Source organism: Lepidochelys olivacea (assembly GCF_965140295.1).
Source record: "Lepidochelys olivacea isolate rLepOli2 genome assembly, chromosome: 7".
NCBI classification, from domain to species: domain Eukaryota; kingdom Metazoa; phylum Chordata; order Testudines; family Cheloniidae; genus Lepidochelys; species Lepidochelys olivacea.
Window position 1 is genome coordinate 21,738,471 of NC_140417.1, and position 17,126 is coordinate 21,755,596.

Here is a 17,126-nt window from a genome sequence, read left to right on the forward strand (position 1 = left end):
GAATCAAGTCACACAGTTGTTACATACTCAAGCTCTACCTCTCTACTTATGCAAGATTCTCTATTTGCAGATCCCCACATTACTTCTACATAACTGGTATTAGTATGCAAGTATTATGACAGTGGTTACTGGAGTATAAATCTACTTAAATCAGTAAATTATTCCTCTAATTTTAATTCTTTAAGTGAGATAAGTAAAGTATCATACAATAACTCCTCACTTAAAGTCATCCCGGTTAATGTTGTTTTGTTGCTGATCAATTAGGGAACATGCTCATTTAAAGTTGTGCAATGCTCCACTATTCTGTTGTTTGTCTGCCTGCTTTCTCCACAACTGGTGGCCTCCCTATGCTCTTCCCCCCTCCCCCCACCAACGCCTCCCACCCACCGGCAGACCCCACGGATCAGCACCTTCCCCCTCCTGCCTGGGGCAATCAGCTGGCTTATGGGGGGGTGGGGGGGGAAGAGAAGGAGAGAGGGCTCAGCGCACAAGCTCCCCCCTCCCTCCTGAACACGCAAACCAGCTGATTACCGGGGGGGGGGGGGGGGGGGGGGGGGGGAAGGGAAGTCCTCGCTCCTCCCTCCTAAACACAGCAAGCCAGCTGATTGATTGCCCTGGGAAGGACTGTAGCCTGCCTGCGAAGTAAAGGGGGAAGAGGTGGGGGAAGCGGGGAGGGAGAGAGAGAAGAGGCGGGTCAAGTGTGGGGGCTTGGAGGAAGGGGTGGAGCGGGTGGGCTGAGGGTTGAGCCCCCAGCCCCTGGTGCTTGCAGAGTAGGGGAAGCTGCCGCCACTGCTGTGCAATGTGCTTCTCCTAGCCTACAGTATCTTCAGCGTCCTTGTCTGCCTCATCTCCAGTGCCAGTGGGCTGTGCCTGTGTAGAGTAAGACATGGGCACCTCCCAACTATAGTACTGTACTGCTGTAAACGCACAGCGCATGCAACTACTCCCCCTGCCAGTGATTCACTGTTGCTTTAAGGCCCAACGGCCCGGCTTGGGAATAGGGCTCTACACCAAGTGCTTGCGAGGCCACCAGCTGCCTGCAAAGCAGCTGCGGGTGGTGCACAGCAGAGGCCCTGCCTTACTACACAATAAATAATGTTTTATCTGCTCCCTCCTCTTTGCTGGAGGGAGGTAAGAACACAGGGGGCAGCAGCCTGCCCAAAGCAAGTTACAGGAATAGCATTCCAGCGCCTGCTTCGCTGTAGCAAGGGAGAGAAGCGGCGTAGAGATGCACAGAACCTGGCCCTGCTTCCATGAAAGCATGTGAAATACACAGGAGCTTTGCCATTCACTTTAATGCCAGCTGCATGTCTCTACCCCTGCATGCACACAGCAGAGAGGGGCACAGCCCTGCAGCAAGTGTTAATTTTCCTCCTCTTACTACATTGGCTGCAATGCTGCCCGGATCCTGAGTGCATGGTTACTAGGGGAGATACAGCAGGGCCATTTTTCCAGGGCACCCTAGAAGAGAGGCCTTTGGTCCTCCAGCAGGGCTCCTGTGAAAGTAAGAGCCTCCATAACTAGTCCTAGCCTAAACCCACAGGGCTTCCAGAAGGGGAGCAAAATTACCATGGAGAAATGACACGGTTTTCCAAATTCTCTCTTGCAATAGTTGCCTGATGTTGCATGACCCCGGCCACTCCAGGCTGAAGGGAGTGAGGAGTAGCACATGTTCCTCCGGACGTGCGTGCATGCATCACGAGTCAAAAACGTCCAGCAAGTGATAGTGGAGTGCCTAGCAGTACCAGTAGCACCAAGAAAACTATGAAAACCCTTAGTTTAAAATTGTTTAAAAAACTTATAGCTGTATTAAATTGCTTGTTTAAAATGTATATAATGCCTTTTGTCTGTCAATTTTTTTTCCCCACTGCAACTTAACATCTTCCCCTCTGGCACATTTACATTAATTCTTATGGGGAAATTGGATTCGCTTAACATAGTTTCACTTAAAGTCACATTTTTCAGGAATATAACTACAACGTTAAGTGAGGAGTTACTGTATTAAGCTGAAACCTTTTACATACTAGGTTTCAACTAAAGAGTAGTTTTAGGACATATGGGGAGTGATTCTTAACAGGTCAGAGAAAATAAGCCAAAGCTAAACATGCAGCAGCTACCTTTATTTTGTGTGGTTCGATAAATTCTGCATAGGCATTGAGGTATGTCACAGTCTTCTCTCTCAAGGACACCCTGTAACCCCAATTTAAAGAGCCTATGTAGTTCTGAATTGCTTCTACCATGGTCTCCCAGTTGTGTTTAACTAAAAATAGAAACAAAAAGCTTTACAGTTAAAAAGAAACAAGTATAAACACACTAACTTCATGAACGTCAGAGGCTTACAGTAAATTGTAAAAATAGTTGCTAATTAGTCATAACTCAAATTATGGCAATACTATAGGTTAAGCAATGCCTCACTAAATTAGCAAGCCCAAGTAGAATACACATACACATTTCATGTAATAAGTAACATATTAAAGTTTTTCTAGGGATACTTCATATCCATCAGACATAAAAAATGGCTTCTCTCTTAGCACTACTGGCAAAGTTATCTGGGTTTATGAAACCCAACTACAAGTAACCCAACAAGCTAGGTTATGCAAGTTATGGTGGAATCAAGCCTCAAAACAGGTTTAAGCGTCTTCATAAAGAGATCTTGGGGGAGAGGGAGGGAAAAGTTGTTCAAGTGGCAAACTGAATTCTATTTAGTCACTTCAATACTAAAAGAATTCTTATTTAAGCTCAAACAAGAGTACTGATTTGCATCCTCCCCCACCAGTGTTCAGTGTTATTGACCTTGCTCATCATACTCCCAGCCAAATTTCCTTGAATCTTGAAGTGCCTGTCCCAGAAGTGCAGCTTGATGCATGAGTTTCTTAGGAATACAACCTACATTTACACACGTGCCACCAAGTCCTGTGATGGAAAGAAAGAAAGTTTATTTAATGTTCTTACCAGCATTAACTTTAGATGTGCACTTCTGTCTTTTATGACATGCTCTATGTACTCCACTGTCTAGCCATCCATTAGTATTACTTTCTGTACACATGCAAGCAATGGATGGAGAACTTCCTTTACAACTACATACCTTCCAATGCAGTATGTAATTGGACAAGGTTGACAAAGTAACATTTTTTACTTAAGCAATAACATTTTAACTCCAATACCAAGCAGGTTACATAAGTAAAGCTTTAAGCATAGGCCCAACACATTCACATATATAAAGTAGTTTTGGATTAATTCACTGCCACTTATTCTGTAGTCAGATAAAACAGAATGACACTTTCATGATACCTAAGAAGTGCAAGAGACCACAGTCTGCAGTGTTAACCATGCCTATTCTATGGAGTCAGAGACAGAGCTAAATTTCAAAAAAGAAATGAAGGGCAAACATTCCTCTTATGAGTGACTGTAAGAAATTCAACATGTGCTTTCTTCAGAACAAAAGAAGAATACTTCTCTACACAGAGTTTACTTATGGAAAGGACCACCACTAATCTGTTCTATAGGAGCCAGGATCAAAAAAATGTGAAAAACAGCAAAAAGCAAGGTCAAGGGAAAGTGAGGAATTCTGGAGACCACAGGAAAAGCATCCACTTCGAGGTGCTTGTAACACCTACTGTAGAAGTATGGTCCCCTTGGGCCTATGAAATACTGAATGTATCACAGTGCTAAGCACTTCAGCTAAAATGATAAGAGATGATACTGTAATTCAGCCACTCAAGTGTAAAGCCAATTCAAACTAACACTTTCATCTAAGGAGCTCAAAATGTGCTTTACAGATATCAGCTTCCCTATAAGTGATTAAAATGTTTAAGATTTAAAAAGGGAAGGTTACGTAGCAAAGAATTTAGTGAGAACGTGAAATCCAAGAGTTGTTAATAAGAAATTGAAGTAAATAGTGAAATGCAGGCTGGATAGAAAAATCCATCTCGAACAGGCAGGTTGAGTGAGGTTTATTTCCTCCATCATTTACGTTGTAGAATCACAACCTCATGTCCATACAACTACCATACTACACGAATGCAAAACCTTGAAACTAAATAATTTAAGCAATGCTTGACATCAGCATTTTAATCTATGCATATATATTGTGATTTGAGGCTAGGACCGCTTACCCCATGAAGTACCCGAAGGTGTTGGTACAACATAATCTAGCACCATGACCTTTTTTCCTAAGGCAGCAGCTTCCTGTATTAAAAAAGAAGTCAGATATGAACTGATGAACTTCTCCATTGCTTTTTGATGCTAAAAGCTTTCCTTGATCATTTAAGCAGGTCCTCCAATGTGCTTGTCTGATGGAAGGCAATTCTGATGACAGTCGTAGTACCACTTACCCTTCTCTCCGTAATGCCATCAGTGCTTGTGATAAGTGTGGGAATTTTGGTAATACTTTTACGATGTTCTTGTGCACCTCAGTTCCCCTGTGCTTTGTACTACTATGCAAAGGAAAAGGGACTCTGTGTCAGACTCATGTGGCTGCCTGGTAAGAGACCAGAATAATTAATGAACTGAATAGAGCCTATGCATGTGAATGGAGGATCTGGAAGAAACTGAAAACCTCAATGGCTGGGACACTCACACCTAGCAATCTACAGCCAAGAGGAGATTCCCTGCCACCTCTCTGCAGGTAAGCACAGCAAAGGCCCTAAGCTGAAGAATGTGTGAAGGTGTCAAATGTCTGACAGAGCTGGATACACGGACACAGGAGGAACCTGGAGACCAACAGTATGTCTATACTACAGTTTATGTCAGGATAACTTAGGTCACTTAGGGGTATGACTAAACCATCCTCTTGAGCAACATAAATTACAGCAACATAAGCACTTGTATGCACAGCACTATGTTGGTGGTAGAGCCATAGCTTCTACCATTCATGGAGGTGGTTTTATTATGCCGATGGGAAAGCTCTCTCCTGTCAGCATAGAGAGTCTTCACCAGATGCACTGCAGCGGCACAGCTGCACTGGCACAGCTGTGTCACTGTACATTTAGACATGCCCTAAGAACAAAAGGGGACAGAGGGCCAGGATAATGTCAGGGCAACAGGACCTGGCAGAACCCTAGCTCCTACCAACAGGAATCATATCCTAAGCCTGCATCTCACACTAACCTAAAGACTTTTTAGATTCTGTATTCCAGGTTATTAAAATTGGTATCTTGTTTTAAAAAGGCTTCTTACTGTTTTTGCAGATATTTTATGCTCTGAAGGGGTAGGAACACGTCTCCCATAGGAATCTGGCTTGGCTGGACTTATTGAAGGGAACCACAAATAACTGGGCCTACAGGTACCAGCTTCGGAATCATGGAGGCTGTGGGCCTTTCCCTGTGGAATTATGTGGAGCCTTTGGGTCTGGCACACTGAAGGGCTACTTCGAAGAGACTGGTTACAGGCTGGGGCATAGACCAGACCCTGAGAATCTATGACAGCACCTAACTCAATCAGAAGCTGCAGAGGAGCAGAGCAGCCGGATTTTCACTTCCAACCATCTGAAGATATGTATCACACCTGGAGAAGAAATATCTAGAAGCAACCCTATACAACAGCCTGCACTGTCAACAGTAATTATCTAAAGAGAATGTTATGCATATGTGTTTGTCATCCCCCTGTCCTCCACTGCCCAGCCAAAAGTACTATCAATACTTTGAACCTTCAACCCTTCTAAACAAGCTACCAGAAACAAAGGCTGCTGTTTCCTTAAGTTCCTTACTTGTCCAGGAAGAAGTTGACAAAGTTGAAAGACTGAAGCAAAAAGTGACTATCCTATGGGAAAGAATCTGGCCCAAAGTTCTGAACTATGAGCTCCTGAAGGAGTGCATGTTACACTACAGTTACATCAGTGTTCAGCCCATTAAATTTCAAATGAATGGAAAGACTCATTGAAATGTAGACTATATTGCATTAGAATGACAGGTGCACAGAGCAACAGAGTTTCAGGAGAAATCTTACATGTACAGTTGATATATAGGCAAAATTCAGTGTACAAGTGCAAACTCAAGTGCATACCTTGGAACATGCAAGTCCACCAGAGCCACCACCAACAACAATAAGATCGTAATCATAAACTTCTGCATCATCTATGCAATTCCCTAGCACATTCTGCAATGAGCCACTCTGGGAAGCCTGTAATAAACATATGGGTTACTCACACAGCTATATGTTCAAGTGTGAATTACACAGCTTCTTCATGACCTAGGTCATAGTGTCTGATGCTTCTACCCTAATTTTGGATTACTTATTAAAGAGGATCATTAGCACGCAGTTTTTCAAATCTGAGGGCTAGAAAGGGAGTTCTCACATGATACTTAAAGCTCACAATTATAGAACCTTTCACAGGACTGTGTTCTCATTTTCTGCTTCTAAAGTTATATTTAAGTCACACAGCAAAAGCTACATACCAAAAAACCAAGTCAAGAAATCACTGATGACCCATTGCTCACTCCATTTGTAATTCTACTTATTGTATAGAACATCAAGCAGGCAGGAATTAAAAAAGGTTGTAGCAGGATGGAACAACTGTCTCTCCTTTTAATACTGATTTTTTTAATTTCGTTTCCTTCTTGACATTATGGGACTGCAATAAGTATGCATTAAGTTAGTTCACTAGCATATTTTGAAACCAGTGGTTGCAAAAGAGGTATCAAGTGACTAGACTGTATTTAAAAATGGAGATAAGTTAGTCAATTCATTTCTAGTCACAGCTAATTTCAAACTCAAGAAAAGCAAGATTACCTGAAAAGTTTTATCATATCCACCTATGTGTGTTCCATTCACAAACACATTGGGCACAGCCCTCTGGCTAGTCACTTCTACTAACACTTGCTGAATATTGGGTCCATCATCTAAGAATTAAAAAAAAAAAACAACACACACACAAAAAAACATACACCACTATGAGAGAGTTTGAAACAATCCTCACTGAAAGTGCACTTAAATGTATGGTTTTTTTTTAAAAACTAGAACTGAAAAAACACATCACAAGGCCTCCATAAAATCAACGTATTTGTTTCAGACATGGCAAGTTTGTAGACACATTCTTCAAAAGCACAAGCTTTGAAACAAAAGAAGATTTTTCAAAGATTGTACCTCCCCACAAGAGTATGTGTCTTGATAGATGGAATGAATTGAAGCTTCACAAACCTAAATGCGAGATGGTTTCCAGGTGGTGTTTAAGTCACTGAGTTTAGAAGTAAGCCATACATTGCTCGAGACCTGGTTATTTGAGAGAGACTACCTCCCTGCCTATGTATATTGCCACAGTCAATATCAGTGGAGGCATTTGAGCTAACACACACACACACACACCCCCTGCTGGCAGGGTGTTCTTCATTAGGCCCCCTGGGCTTTGGAATTTGTTCACCCCTTTGTTGGAAATAGCCAGAATCCATAGACCTTCTGGGCACGGTACTACACTAATTTCATAGGTCTTTTGGAGACTAGATATGTTACTTCAGATTAGTTTTTAGGGAAGGCAGAGTATTTTCTTTTGAAGCTTCAATTACTGCTGGTTTTGACAACAGTTGTCCTTTTAAACAACTGTCAACATGGAACGTGCTCTGGATAGGCACCTTCTTGGTGGCTTTATGAAATCTAATATAGTCCAGCCAGTACAGGAAGTGTGTGCAATTAATTGTGGGAATATACAATGCACTTTAGTGTTATTTATTCCCAGAGACAGTGCCAATAATCTCAGGAGCTGCAAATGAAGTACAGCCTTAATTATTAAAGAGCCTTAACACACAATCACCATCCCAAAACGTAAGATGGACTCAGCAAATCCATATGTATATTACAGTTCCCTTTGTCAGACTAGGATCCATTTACTGTGCGGGTACCTCTCTAGTTTGGAGAGAATGCTAAACCAAAAAGGGAAACTTCAGTGAGAGTCAGTCAGTACATTTAAAAACTATTCAACACAATGTTATTTTTGGACGTTTTATGAAGTATTAAATTGGTAAACAGTATAAATAGCGAAGTTTTAAAATCAAAATATATGACCACTGAAGTTTCTAAATATATTCAGAATCTTTACAACCAATCAGCCATCTTTACAGCCAATTAATGCCCAGTAAACCCCTTAACTGTTTTTTCAAGAACAAAAGTAATTTTAACGTAAGACCGTATTGTAACCTCAAAACTCCTGGCTTTAATAAAAGTTGGCACTGGCTACAGCCTAAGCAATGAAATTTAGTGTGTCCCCTCCCCACCCCCAACTTCCAATGACTAGGCAAATTTCTTCACAAAGGTCGCTTCTAAGTCAAGTAAAACATTAACAGTTATCTGGGAACACAAAAAAAGTAACTTAGTTTCCCTGCAAGACAGAACAGTGGGTAATTTCCTGACACAGCCATCAAACTTCTATTTGATTAAATAAATCAAGATTTTTAAAAAAAAGTGCCTTGTGATATAAGAATTTAGCATGCATTTTAAATGCTATTGTAACTTTGCACCAAACGAGGCATCATTCAAGAGAGAATTAGTGTCTCTGATCAGTACAAGAAAGTTTATAGGAAAAGAGTGGCTTAAGTCAGATGAAATATATATCTATGCATCTCAACACGAGCTGTCATTTTTACTTACCAGTTAAATCAAGTTCCAAAGCATAGAAGTCTACTCCCATAGAATGAAAAAGTTCTTTCACCTGTAACAAACCAGAATAGTTTCATTTGATATCTACTATCGTGAACACAAGGGCACTGCATTTTCACAAGTCAAAGATCTGATATTTCGATGTAGTTTAGGACCAAGATCTGCTATTGAGCATTAGATACAACTGTTTTAAGACACTGAGTTATGCAGATACTAAGTCATTACTTCCAAGTTAATTTTCAGAAGCAGCCCCTTTGCTATCTCATGTGATTTCACCACCACAGGTGGTACATTCACACTACAAACGATAGTGTGACTAATGCAAGTAGGCATGTCTGTCCTAGCTTTATTCTAGCTATTGTGGTTAACAATAGCAGCAAAGCCATGGAAGCCTGTACTTCACCACCTGTTAGCAATCCAAGTACATACTCAGGGTCCTTGGCAAGCTTCCTGAGATGGTTCACCTACAATGAACTTATGGCTGCACTAGCTGGATTAAAGCAATACCTGTGCTACAATCACATGTTCATTTTTGGTGTAGAAGTATGTTTAAGTAATCAACAGGATTCAGACTTTGGTATCCAACCCCATGCTTCTTCTGAAGGAGATGGGAGAACTTTGTCTACCAAAAAAAACTTAGTAGCAGATTGTCTTTTTAACCCCTTATATCGTGTCAGAAGTAACCAGACCAAGACATCTTGAGGTAGCTGCTTTGAAGTAGATGTAGAGGATAGAAAACCAAAGGGTCATTTGGTAAACAGATATACACATATGGCCAAAGAGTCTTTGGGGATGGGAAAGTTTTGTGAGGAAGCTATTAAGTAGCAAAATTAGGTTGAAATCTAGAAGTTGTACTTTCACCATTAACTGCACAGAAAATTACTAGATCCCTGGCTGACAACCCACACCAGGATTAGGAACACAAATTGCCATCTCTCTCAATCTTCAGACTTGGAAATGAACAGTGACCCTCAAAATGACGGACATCAATTTTTTTTAAAAAAGCATGCAAAAAAAATAAACGGAAGATTCCTGTTTTTGACCTATAAAATCCTACATGGCTAGGTAGCTGCATTATTGAGAGACTGAAACAATGACCGTATGGAACAAAGGAGAGGCAATTTTTTTTTTAAAAAAATAGGCATCAGGTTTAATACAAACAAGAAGTACTTTTGCCACACAGTGGCAAGTTAAACTGTGGAACTCATTGCCACGGGATGTTGATGGCCAAAAGTATAACTGGGCTCACTCAATAACTATATAAAGGATAGGTCCATCAATGGCTATTAGCCAAGATGATCAGGGATGCAACCCCATACCCGCGGCAACCCTAAACTTCTGACTGCCGGGAAGGGAAGATGGGGAGAGGCAATTAGGGATTTAAGAAAGAGTGCTGATCGCAGATTTCTCTATGAGGGGCTCTCAATTTTGTTATGTTGGTTCCAAAGGAGCATGAGTATTTGGGCACTCTGAAAGGGCTGTTTATGTATACTTTTAGAAAAGCGGAGCTTGATGGGACTAATATTTATGGAGTAGGGGTCTTTAGTCTTTTGGGTGATGCCAGTGAATTATAACTGCTTAGCTGCTGTTTTACTTTAAATTTGTATTAAAGCAGCCTACAGGAGACAGACACCTTTTTCATGAAATAAATACAGTAGAACCTCAGTTACGAACACCTCAGGAATGGAGGTTGTTCATAACTCTGAAATGTTTGTAACTTTGAAAAAAATGTTATGGCTATTCTTTCAAAGTTTAGAACTGAACATTGACTCAATACAGCCTTGAAACTTTACTATGCAGAAGAAAAATACTGCTTTCCTTTAAAAAAAGGAAAAGTAGTTTACGTTTAACACAGTACTGTACTTGCTTTTTTTTGGGTCTCTGCTGCTGCCTGATTGGGTACTTCCAGTTCCAAATGAGGTGTGAGGTTGACTGAATTTGTTACTCTGAGGTTCTACTGTAGAACAAACAGTTCAAGTGTGGCAGCGGCAAAAGACACCACTGAACTGCTCTACTGCTAAAGTATAGCAAGAACAAGAGAACAGAAGAGTTTTCAAATAGTTACACTCGAGAAGGGAAGGTACATTTGTCCTTTAACATTTTAAATTTTAATTTTAAGACTTTTTAACTTTGCCATCTTTATTCTCAGCCATAGGGTACTTTTCCTACAAGATCTAACTAAACTGTACAGAAGGAAGACATTTGCAGTCTGTATATTGATTTGTAGTATACAAATATGCATCACACTTGAATTCAACTAATGCATTTGTACACAGACAAGAAATTCCTTACAATTCTTACACAGGAAACAAACAGTTAGGGGACAAACATTACTAGTGAGTTACTTAACACTAAGTTTCATACGGAAAATAACTTGGAACAAAGGCACTATAGTATGACAATGCACTTTTTAAAACTTTTCCTGGCAGCATTTGCTCTCATTACTTCAACCTGTTTAGCTACTTTAAACTCCACAAGGTGGAGTTAGCTAATAAGCAGTGTCCTGGGTCTGCTGTTTCATAAGTCAATTAGCATTATGTAACAATCTAAATTGAGCTGACCTGACATGTCATTATGCATTTGTATAGATGCATAATATACTAGCTGAGGGCATATCATAATCAGCAGTCATGTGAAGTTGTGGTTATTCTGTGTATCAAGTTGCTTTTACATGTCAGTATAGAGACTGCTAGCATTTATAAAAGTTTTTCCATCTCATCCAGTATCAATTTCTCCATGGTTGCAAGAATTTAAAATACATGCAAGTTTTTCTTGACTGGCAGTAACTGCAAGAAAGTTAAATTCTGATAACTCCATTCCTGTCTACCACCTTCCTTCTCATCTTACCATGAAGGATTTTCCGCTGCAATGGGTCACTGTTTCTTATTCCTGCTCCTATCTAATCTCCTAAAAGAGCCAAAGGAGAAACAGAAGATGAATTTTCTTGACCTCGTTTGTTCTTTCAACATACTCTCTCCACCCTCTTCCTCTGCCAAAGAGAAGACACACACTAGAGACCCTTATTCCACTAAATTTCCTCAAGCATCTTTCCTTGCTCCAGATTTACCACCTGTCCCTTAATCCAGCTCCATGCATGTTCCTCCTTCTCTTCCCGCACTAAGCCCAGAGCCAACATTGCTCCCCAGCCTACCTGCAGCAGTACTTGCCCTTCCTCTCTCTGGGACAGTAAATATAGTGCTCCCAAGAGCTGGCTGTTTCCATGGAGCCAAAAAGGCTACCTAAAAGGGAATCTGCCTCAGCAGGAAGGAACACTAATCAGCAACAAAGTTCTAGACTGACGCCACACAGATTTGTAGTAGGGCTGTCAAGCAATTAAAAAAAATTGTGATTAGTCATGCGCTTAAACAATAATAGAATACCATTTATTTAAAATGTTTGGATGTTTTCTACATTTTCAGATATATTGATTTCAGTTACAACACAGAATACAAAGATATAGTGCTCTTTTTTATTATAAATATTTGCACTGTAAAAAACTAGATAGTATTTTTTCAATTCACCTCACACAAGTACTATAGTGCACTCGCTATATAATGAAAGTTGAATTTACAAATTTAGAATTATGTACAAAAAACTGCACTCAAAAACAACATAATGCAAAACTTTAGAGCCTACAAGTCCACTCAGTCTTACTTCTTGTTTAGCCAATCAAGTATGTTTACATTTGCAGGAGATAATGCTGCCTGCTGCTTGTTTACAACGTCACCTAAAAGCGAGAACGGGTGTTTGCACGGTACTGTTGTAGCCGACGTCGCAAAGTATTTACGTACTAGATGCGCTAAAAATTCATATGTCCCTTCATACTTCATCCACCATTCCGGAGGACATGCATCCATGCTGATGACAGGTTATGCTCAATAACAATCCAAAGCAGTACAGACCAATGCATGTTCATTTTCATCATCTGAGTCGTATGCCACCAGCAGAAGCTTCATTTTCTTTTTTTGGTGGTTTGGGCTCTGTAGTTTTTGCACCAGTGTTGCTCTTTTAAGACTTCTGAAAGCATGCTCCACACCTTGTTCCACTCAGATTTTGGAAGGCACTTCAGATTGTTAAACCTTGGGTCGAGTCCTATAGCTATCTTTAGAAATCTCACATTGGAACCTTCTTTATGTTTTGTCAAATCTGCAGTGAAAATGTTCTTAAGAAGAACATGTGCTGGGTCATCATCAGAGACTGCTATAACATGAAATATATGGCAGAACGTGGGTAAAACAGAGCAGGAGACCATCACAAATTTAGTTAACACTTTTTTTTTTTTTTTAAATAAGCATCATCAGCATGGAAGCATGTCCTCTGGAACGGTAACCAAAACATGAAGGGGCATACGAACGTTTAGCGTATCTGGCAAGTACATACCTTGCAATGACGGCTACAAAAGTAGCAAGCGAACACCTGTCCTCACTTTCAGGTGACATTGTAAATAATAAGTGGACAGCATTATCTCCTACAAATGTAAACAAACTTGTTTGTCTGAGCAAGAAGTAGGACTGAGTGGACTTGTAGGCTCTGAAGTTTTACATTGTTTTGTTTTTGAGCGCAGTTATGTAACAAAAAAAACTACATTTGTAAGTTGCACTTTCAAGACAAAGATATTACACTCCACTACTTGTATGAGGTGAATTGAAAAAATACTATTTCTTTTGCTTATTTTTACAGTACAAATATTTGTAATCAAAATAATATAAATTGAGTACTGTACACTTTGTATTCTGTGATGCAATTGAAATCAATATTTTGGAAAATGTAGAAAAACCATCCAAAAATATGTAATATACATTTCAATTGGTATTCTATTGGTTAACAGAACCATTAAAACTGCAATTAATTTTTTTAATCACAATTAACTTTGAGTTAATCGCATGAGTTAACTGATTAATCGACAGCCCTAATTTGTAGCCATTTCCCCTCAACTGGAATAGCTCTTGGAGCACCAGCAACAGGTGAAACGGTAAGGTAGAAAAGAGAGTCTTTAAAAAAAATTAAAAAAAAAAAAAAGACAATACCATCTAACTGGACCCCAATACATTCCTAAAAAAGGCTGCTAACACTCTACAACTACTATTGCAACTGTCAATAGACCAAACAGAACTGCGAAATAGTAGACAAAGCGAGGCAGATGAGCATCAATTGTTGGATTCCTTTCTTACTGGGTATTTCCAATACAGGTTTCAGAGTAGCAGCCGTGTTAGTCTGTATTCGCAAAAAAAAAAAGAGTACTTGTGGCACCTTAGAGACTAACCAATTTATCTGAGCATAAGCTTTAAGTACTCCTTTTCTATTTCAAATACAGACTCACCAAGAAAAAGAATCCTCTCCAGAAAAACTCTGCTATGCCTAAAAAGAGATTTCATCTACCACCCTATGATCACTTCACTTGCTCAAAATTCTGTAAAAAGACTATTAGAAAGATTTTTGAAAGTCTAAATAAAACTTAGCAACATATGATGATATTTTCAGGACCCAAGATGATGTTCTTATCTGAAGTACCTACTACATTTCTGACATTTTACCTTGGACCTGAATTAAGGTCTAAATGTAATTTTATGTCAGCTAGAACAAAAACATGATCATTGGGATTCTTCTTTCTACAGTAATATTACAAGACTCCATTGTAACATCCCACTTACACACACAGATCCAAGTTCAGGGTATGAAACCAGAGGAATGACTACCAAGGAACCAATTTCAATGTAAAATACATAGTTAGAAAAATGCTACTAGAAGTTACTGCCTAATATTCCAACTTTGCTTTTCCTCACCACACAAGATTTTCAAGTTTTAAAAAGGTTTCACTTTTAAGTGTCAATTCAACAAGTATTTGAGAATCAATCAAGATGTGCCTAAATCTGCACCAAGATTCTGCAGTTAGAATTTGACAGGCAATTGTTTATGATGCATAGGGAAGGCCTTGCACGTTTGTTTTTCTAGCTTTCATTCTCCAGTTCAAGCTTAGCTTTGTCAGCTAGCTAAGCAGACTAGACCTAGAAAGTCATAGGTAAGTATTACCAAGTAGTGCCAAAATAAAAATCCTTGTTCTGGCCACTGCAATGCTCAGCAACTTCTTTGTTTATTATAACACTGATTACAGTATTGCCATAATACAGAATTACCATTCAACAACATAAAAGCAAGTCAGTGATAAGTCAGCCTTTCTAACAGCTCACAGGTGACAGGAAGCTCAAGCTTGGTGACAGCTTAGCTTCATCCAGATTGGTCACTAAAGAGATGCCCTCTGCTTGAGCATTTGAGGAACACAGCCAAAAAAACCCCACAAACCCGATATCCCTGAATAGTGGCTTTAAGATTGGGCGTAATACACGAAGCGGTGCCTTGGGTGGCATTTGCCCACTTCCGCCCATTTGGTCTCCGCTAACGCAAGCGGCGCGAGCTCCCGTTTGCAGTTGGCCGGCTCCTCGCGCCAGCGTTAAGTTGGGAGCCAGGTCCAAGCTCTGGAGCGCGAGCTCCGTTTGAACGGCAGCCTGCGACCAATCCCTGCCCTCCGGGGGGGGGGGGGGGAAGAGAGGGAGACATTTGCCTCCAGGCTCCCGGCCACGCTCAGGAAAAGGCGTGGGGCGCTCAGTGCAAACCCTCACACCAGCCTGCTGCACCGGGCCTAGAGCCCACCTCAGGTCGCCCTGAGGGAACCCGGCCGCCCCAGAACCGGTGATTAGGGCTCCTCCCCGCCCCCGCCGGGCCCGAGCGGCAGAGCGCGAGCCCCCTCAGGGGCAACTGCCGGGCGCAGCCGCCGTGAGGCCTCCTCCCGCGGGGCGTGTGCGCGGCAAGGCCCACCCCAGGCGCCCCCCACCCGCCGGGCCGTACCTTGTTGCAGTAGGGGCAGTAGCTCTTGCTGAAGACCACGACCCGGTGGGAGCTGATCAGAGTCCGGACGCGGAGCCGCAGCGCATCCCAGTCCGGCAGCCGGACCTGGCCCGGGGGCGGCATGGCAGCAGGAGGGCGAGTAAAAGGCAGCTCTGCTCGCACTAGCCGACGCGCGCAGATACCGGTACTTAGTGGCCCTTTAGCCCCGCCTCTTTCCTTCCGGAGAGGGCGGGGGGGGAGGAAGAAGGAGGCTGGAAGAGTCTACTCGGGATGAGGCCGGGGTGTGCGTTAACCTACACCGTCCATAGACTGACCAATAGACTGAGCCTAGGAGGGAGAGTCCAACATCAGCCCCGCCTCGCCCCGCTAGGAAAACTTGGGACAGCCCAAGAAGGGAGAGCATGCGCACTACGCAGCAAGCTCCTCCCGTTGTCTGGGTGGTGTCGTCACCTGCAGATAGTATAGCTTCTGTCCTTAGGGCTCGTGAATTCTAGACCCAGCTCTGGGAAGGGAGTGGCCTCCAGTGATTTGAACCAGAAAGGAAGGACTCCTGGGCGCTTTCTCTGTCTGTTTCAGAGTAGCAGACGTGTTAGTCTGTAGCCGCAAAAAAAACCCCCAAAACATAAAAAACAGGCGTACTTGTGGCACCTTAGAGGCTATGATTAGGGGACTGGAACACATGAGTTATGAGGAGAGGCTGAGGGAGCTGGGATTGTTTAGCCTGCAGAAGAGAAGAATGAGGGGGGATCTGATAGCTGCTTTCAACTACCTGAAAGGGGGTTCCAAAGAGGATGGCTCTAGACTGTTCTCAATGGTAGCAGATGACAGAACGAGGAGTAATGGTCTCAAGTTGCAGTGGGGGAGGTTTAGATTGGATATTAGGAAAAACTTTTTCACTAAGAGGGTGGTGAAACACTAGAATGCGTTACCTAGGGAGGTGGTAGAATCTCCTTCCTTAGAGGTTTTTAAGGTCAGGCTTGACAAAGCCCTGGCTGGGATGATTTAACTGGGAATTGGTCCTGCTTCGAGCAGGGGGTTGGACTAGATGACCTTCTGGGGTCCCTTCCAACCCTGATATTCTATGATTCTAACAAATTTATTAGCGCATAAGCTTTCGTGGGCTACAGCCCACTTCATCTGTGACACTTACTCCCTGTGCAAACTCATCACTTCTGTCCTGTGTTCCTCTAGCTTCCCATCTGTAAAATAGGAATAATGGGGTTTTGGTTAAAAAAAAGAGATACACAAAAAGAGACTAGAGACCAATAAAAGCTAAATGTTCAGGTGACTGGGCCTTTGCTTTTTAGCAGCTTATTTGTATCTGCCTAGTCTCCACCCAAAGAAGTGGCTACACATTTAACACCCACATCATTTGTGCTTTTTTCTTTTCTTTTTAGCAACCAACTGCAAAATTATCTGATTGCTGCTACAGATGGCCAAGCTGCAACTTTACACCTAGATAACTAGCTGCAGATGATGTCTAAAAGACCCTGTAAATAGTGGGCTGTAAAGATATCTTGCTTATGAATCCTATAGAGTGAGAAAATTGGGAGAAGCTGCCATCTACAGGACAGATTCTAACAGCGCAGTCTTTGTGTGTGGTCGCTGTGATTCATTAAAAAGATTGGGCCTGAGGGAGAGTGAGGGAAAGTAAGGGGAAATGGACAAATCCTGCAGATGGATTGAAGAAAGCAGCT

The 17,126-nt window shown here is 41.7% G+C and overlaps 1 protein-coding gene across 2 annotated transcripts in view; it reads right to left on the reverse strand.

Moving 5' to 3' along the window:
* The window catches only part of TXNRD3 (thioredoxin reductase 3), a 30,474-nt gene extending 14,816 nt beyond the window's left edge, over window positions 1-15,658 (reverse strand). The window contains exons 1-7 of one of the 2 annotated variants that reach the window (XM_084633479.1): window positions 15,430-15,658; window positions 8,578-8,638; window positions 6,730-6,839; window positions 6,004-6,120; window positions 4,116-4,188; window positions 2,794-2,913; window positions 2,118-2,260 (exon numbers count right to left, since the gene is read on the reverse strand). In XM_084633479.1, coding sequence (XP_084489605.1) covers window positions 2,118-2,260; window positions 2,794-2,913; window positions 4,116-4,188; window positions 6,004-6,120; window positions 6,730-6,839; window positions 8,578-8,638; window positions 15,430-15,552 — 747 coding nt within the window. In that variant the 5' untranslated portion in view covers window positions 15,553-15,658. Of the gene's footprint in view, window positions 1-2,117; window positions 2,261-2,793; window positions 2,914-4,115; window positions 4,189-6,003; window positions 6,121-6,729; window positions 6,840-8,577; window positions 8,639-11,433; window positions 11,455-15,429 lie in introns of those variants that run through there. The other variant, XM_084633480.1, reaches the window with a different exon arrangement.
* Between the last annotated feature and the right edge of the window lie 1,468 nt (window positions 15,659-17,126).